The sequence below is a fragment of the Tachypleus tridentatus genome, chromosome 1, assembly GCF_004210375.1.
Source record: "Tachypleus tridentatus isolate NWPU-2018 chromosome 1, ASM421037v1, whole genome shotgun sequence".
Lineage (NCBI taxonomy): Eukaryota > Metazoa > Arthropoda > Merostomata > Xiphosura > Limulidae > Tachypleus > Tachypleus tridentatus.
In genome coordinates this window covers 186,771,650-186,777,649 of record NC_134825.1, presented here as the reverse complement: position 1 = coordinate 186,777,649, position 6,000 = coordinate 186,771,650, and the positions used below count along the sequence as shown (strand labels likewise).

Sequence of the window (6,000 nt, the reverse complement as noted above, 5' to 3'; positions counted from 1 at the left end):
TTAACACAACATAGGTGTAGATCCACTATATTATAACATTTAATATAAAGAGACATCAGAAAGTGAACAGAAACCTTTGATTTCGAAACTGTATGTTTAACCAGAAACACAGATGCCATCATGATCCCTAGAATAGCAAAAGATCACAATAACAACGTATATTGTAAATCTGACTCTGGATGGTTGGATGACGACTAAGGTTCTGTCCACGGGGGTGGTCGGTACCTAGAAGGAAGGAAATAAAAGATCTTGTGAAAATACAGCTGGCTGGTCGGGTTGCGGTTTTGGTTAGTACAAAATAGTGGGACAAAAAAACGTTCCCAATTCATGCTCCTGGTGGCTAGCACAGTGGTTTAACTAAATAACCAATTATCCTAAAATATTTATTTTAACATTTTATTGTTTCTCTTGTTACTGCTGTTTATTCTATTCAGGACAGAAGTTTGTAAGAAGCCGAAAGAAAGTCTAGAATATCATATGGTATTATTTTTGTTTGGAATCCTCGAAACGCCATTAATGTTTTATTCTTTTAAAGTCTTAAAGCCTAAACATGTCATACCACAAAAATAAATTATAAATATTTAGTCATTACACTTTAAGTGTGATAAAACTAAGACATTAAATATATTTAGTTGACGAAACTACACATGTATATATATCATTAGTATTCGAAACGTTGAAGAAAATTATGTATTGTAATAACTTCCACGTGAAAAGTTTTCCGTAACTGTTCATTTTAAATGGAAGTTTTAAGATAGGAGATACCATAAGCACACTTGGACTAAACGGAAGGTTTAAGATAGGAGATACCCTAAGCACACTTGGACTAAACGGAAGGTTTAAGATAGATACCCAAGCTTACCCATGGACTAAACGGAAGGTTTAAGATAGGAAATACCTGAAGCACACTTGGACTAAAAACGGAAGGTTTAAGATGGGAGATACCATAAGCACACTTGGACTAAACGGAAGGTTTAAGATAGGAGATACCCTAAGCACACTTGGACTAAACGGAAGGTTTAAGATAGGAGATACCCTAAGCACACTTGGACTAAACGGAAGGTTTAAGATAGGAGATACCCTAAGCACACTTGGACTAAACGGAAGGTTTAAGATAGGAGATACCATAAGCACACTTGGACTAAACGGAAGGTTTAAGATAGGAGATACCCTAAGCACACTTGGACTAAACGGAAGGTTTAAGATAGGAGATACCCTAAGCAACTTGGACTAAACGGAAGGTTTAAGATAGGAGATACCTAAGCACACTTGGACTAAACGGAAGGTTTAAGATAGGAGATACCCTAAGCACACTTGGACTAAACGGAAGGTTTAAGATAGGAGATACCATAAGCACACTTGGACTAAACGGTTCGGTTAAACACAAGGGTTCAGGTATAGCTACCCTTAGTTTTGTTTTTACTTAAGGAAGTTGTTGTTTTGAATTAAGCACAAAGCTACACAATAGGCTATCTGTGCTCTGCCCACCACGGGTATCGAAACCCAGATTTTAGCGTTGTAAGTCCGCAGACATACCGCTGAACCACTAGGGAGGGCCACTTAAAGAAAGCAGCCAATGAGTTATTTTTATAGCATACACAAAGCTGAAGGTGTAATAATTGGTATCACGTCTCGAACCTTGGACGCTTCGATCCGTAGCGAGACACATAAAACTATATATAAACTCTATACTAAACGTCGTAAACATCGATTAATTCTTGTAACACGCGTAATATTTCAAAAGAAACTTAAAAGTAGGATCAAGGTCAATAAAATTTAAAACTAAGGAGAAAAGATTAAAGTGTTTTTTTTTATAAAACAGATTTTTGTTGAAGTAAAATCAATTAAAAATAACCAGTAGCAAAGCAAAAGTGTATGATAACAGAACGCAAAAACAAATCACACAGAATACACATTTTAGAATATATCTTTGATTACATTTTAGATATAATTATATTAGAATTAGATAAAAAGTAAAAATCCACATATATATACTTTACCGTGCCAAGTTATCCTTGTCTCCTTACAAAGTTTAAGCCTATGCGTCAAAGTGTCATATTCGCCAACTTTTACCTCTGTGCCATCTATCGGAAAAATAAATACACATTATAGCGACGTATTTATTAGCTTAATAATACATAAAATGAACTCGTTTATTTCTAAATATTGTAAGTTATCGTAAGTTTATAAACAAATAAATATGAATTTTAATACCGATGCACGTATATATGTTTTTGTAAAATAAAGTAAAAGTAAGATAAACAGACAGCAGGAACCTACTCTGATATTTTTTCAGATAACACAAACATAGATTAATATTATTTCAGACAAAATAAAGTCACTCTGATATTGCTTTAAAAAAACAAAACTTACTTTGGTATTGCTTCAAAAGAATGAAACCTCGCCTTTCGTTTCTGATGAAGCTAACTGAACCCTGTATATAAAACAGCAACAAAAAAACAACGTGTAGATATTGAGTTACATGTTTGTAAGTACACCATAATTATTGGCGTAATACAGTAAGTTATTTTATAATTGTCCCCCGCTGGTACAGCGGTAAGTCTATGGATTTACAACGCTAAAATCAGGGGTTCGATTCCCCTTGGTGGATTCAGCAGATAGCCCGATGTGGCTTTGCTATAAGAAAACAAGAACAAGCACAATACTTTATGATCATGACGTCAGAGAAGTTACAAAAAGCAGATTGTTGTATAACAATAAAAACCAGGTTGTTGTATAACAATAGAAAGGCCTAATTTAATTCACAAATTTCAATATATTTCTTAACAATTAAGTATTTATGTCCAGAAAATGAAAGTCATAAAAATATTAGAGTCAGACTTTAATGGTAGAAGTTATCAAGGAACTTTACAGAGATATTTGTTAGCATATATTAATGTATAAATTACAGTGTTACGTATCAGTTTACTAAGGAATCGTTAGTGTTAGGAATATATACATATATAAACCGACGGTTAATATACCTCGAAATAGTTTTCATTTGTATTTATATAACCACGGCACAGAGTGTGGCACCCCCCAGTGCCAGAGTGGTACGTCTGCAGTCTTATACTGCTAGAAACCTGGTTTCGATACCCGTTGTGGGCAGAACACCGATAACCTTCTGGGTTGCTATGTGTTAAGATACAAAACAAAACAAAGGGTGGCGACACCTACCGTCACTCCTCTAAACGAAGTTTGATTAAAGGCCTCACGGAAAAGAGCTCCCCACATAGGATCTCTGTATTCGAACATCTCCAGCGTTCTGGAACTATCGATAGCTATAAGCTTCCGTTTCACCATTTGGATAGCTAGGGCGATCATCCAGATCCCGTCGTAGGCGTAACCATGGAAACGATTGTTGCTTCCGTCATACCGTTGTTTGTACTGAGTTTCGTATTCCGCTGAAGTCTGAGACGAAACGTAAATTTGGTTATGGACAAAATGATATCATAAGAACACACTAAGAAAAATATAACCAGTAAAACATTTCCTGACAAACTGTTGACTCGAGTAACGTAGAGATTATGGGGGACATTCGTGTTGTGAGGCAAAGGTTGAATAAAATGAAAATATAAATAAATAAACAGTGTGCTTCAAAATGTTGAGGTTTTAAAGATTTTGAAAAGTGTTTATCTTATCTGTTACGAGATATAGAGCTGTTTGTAGTAAAAGGTTTAACTCCACCAAAGGTTCCAGACGTTAATAAAGTGTAGCGTGTGAAAGAAGTAATAAAGTAGGTTTATGTACCAAAAACTGGACATTTTGACAAGTAAACCTAGCTTTGGCAAGATATCAAGAAAATATTACATATGATAATCAATATCATGTGCAAAATTACACAGAGAAAAGACTGGTTTCTTGTTTTGCTATTATAAAAAACTATTACAACAGTTGTTCAGTTGTGATTTATATACATGTGTACTAACCGTCTAATTCTCCATATCCGAAGCACCGATAACAGTATGTACCTTTTAAAGAAATTGTTTGTTTTCGAATTTCGCACAAAGCTACTCGAGGGCTATCTGTGCTAGCCGTCCCTAATTTAGCAGTGTAAGACTAGAGGGTTTGTTTGTTTTTTTGAATTTCGCACAAAGCTACTCGAGGGCTATCTGCGCTAGCCGTCCCTAATTTAGCAGTGTAAGACTAGAGGGAAGGCAGCTAGTCATCACCACCCACCAACAACTCTTGGGCTACTCTTTTACTAACGAATAGTGGGATTGACCGTCACATTATAACGCTCCCACGGCTGGGAGGGCGAGCATGTTTGCGCGACGGGGATGCGAACCCACGACCCTCGGATTACGAGTCGCACGCCACAGATTTTTTTCCCATAGAAATGTAGAATGTATGCTGTGGACAAAATGTATCATTTCTTAAACCAACGCACTATTCAAGGACTGTCGTCAATTTGAAGGTTTTTTAACACTAAAATTCAAAGCTCGATTCTTGATATGGGCACAGCACAGATAATCTCATGATAGTTATGCATTTGTTACAAAAAAACTCTATGTTTGTTCTGAATTTTGAGCAAAGCTATTCGAGGCCTATCTGCGCTTGTCTTCCTTAACTTAGAAGTAATAACAGTTGGTTAACAACATCTATCATCAACATTTAAATACACTTTATCAACGAATAGTATTTAAAATAGTTATTAAAGTGTGAACAAATAACAATATTATGATTGAGCTGATATATTCATTTAAAAGAATTTGGATAAAAACTCAATAAACCCTTACAAAAAATCCATATTAAAAAAGGAGTATCTAATGTCTTTCAAGTGTATCAGATAACGACTGCTTCGTTTTTACTAATTTTAATAGAAAGTCTAATTTCAATTATTCAGAATAAAACTGGTTAGAATCCATGTTAAAAAACAAACGCTGTACATGCTTTCCAGTTTTACTCGGTAAGACAAAAACAACAACACAAAAGCAATCAAATACTGTTAAATATCAGATTAACCTACCAGCCCTGATACAGTTATGTCTTCGGTAGAACTTAAGGATAAAATATCTGTAGCTAAGTAGCCTTCCATAGCTTCTCCGAGTTGCGATTGGTTACAAGTAACAATATCTAGGTGCTTCTTCCACCAATCATAATCATACACTCCAACGATGATCCACTGGTACTTCTTCCCGTACAATCCCACTTTGTAGGCCTAAAAAAGTGTTACTACATATAAGTAATATTACCGTCTCCAATCCTTGCTCACTAGATTTCGGGATACAGCGTTTGTTTGGTTGTTTTGAATTTCGCGCATAACTACTCAAGGGCTATCTACGCTAGCCGTTACTAATTTAGCAGCTAGTCATCACCACCCACCGCCAACTCTTGGGCTACTCTTTTACCAACGAATAGTTGAATTGACCGTCACATTATAACGCCCCCACGGCTAAAGGGCGAGCTTGTTTGGTGCGACGGAGATTGGAACCCGCGACCTTCAGATTACGAGTCGAACGCCTTAACACACACGGCCATGCCGAGCCAGGGATACAGTGACCCGGTTATAGAATGGTCATAGAACAGTTCTTAATCTTATTATAAAGAACTTCGAATAGATCAACACTATAAATGTATCGAGCCATTTATTCATATTTCACTAATTGTTTACCATAATTTTGGAAGAATATTTTTCCTAGGTGATTTTTCAACATATTATCCGAAACGTCCTTGATCAAACAATTATCTTGTCAAGTTCTACGTAGAAACTCACATAAACGAGCGATTTAACTTATTAAATGCATCTCTATAATCAACCATCGATTTTAACTTGTTGAACCTAAACGTATCTACATATACTGAACCAACCATTTAGACTTCCCTCTAATAATAATAATTCGATACATGACAAATGAAACATTCCTAAATTAAATAATTAGTAGAAACACAGCAATGAAACGTTCCTAAATGAGATAATAATTAGATACACAACAAAGGAAAAAATTCTAAATGAAGTAATAACTGGATAAACAACAACGAACACATTCCAAAACGAAA

At 35.5% G+C, this 6,000-nt stretch overlaps 2 protein-coding genes across 3 annotated transcripts in view; one reads left to right on the top strand and one right to left on the bottom strand.

The window, feature by feature from the left end:
* LOC143232168 (gamma-aminobutyric acid type B receptor subunit 2-like) overlaps positions 1 to 6,000 on the top strand; it is a 291,391-nt gene that overhangs the window by 137,653 nt on the left and 147,738 nt on the right. The window lies entirely within an intron of this gene.
* LOC143222696 (gamma-aminobutyric acid type B receptor subunit 2-like) overlaps positions 3,133 to 6,000 on the bottom strand; it is a 77,355-nt gene continuing 74,487 nt past the window's right edge. Inside the window, exons 7-8 of the mRNA XM_076449596.1 lie at positions 4,970 to 5,161; positions 3,133 to 3,411 (exon numbers count right to left, since the gene is read on the bottom strand). Of these exons, the coding sequence (XP_076305711.1) occupies positions 3,133 to 3,411; positions 4,970 to 5,161 (471 nt within the window). The remainder of the gene's footprint in view (positions 3,412 to 4,969; positions 5,162 to 6,000) is intronic.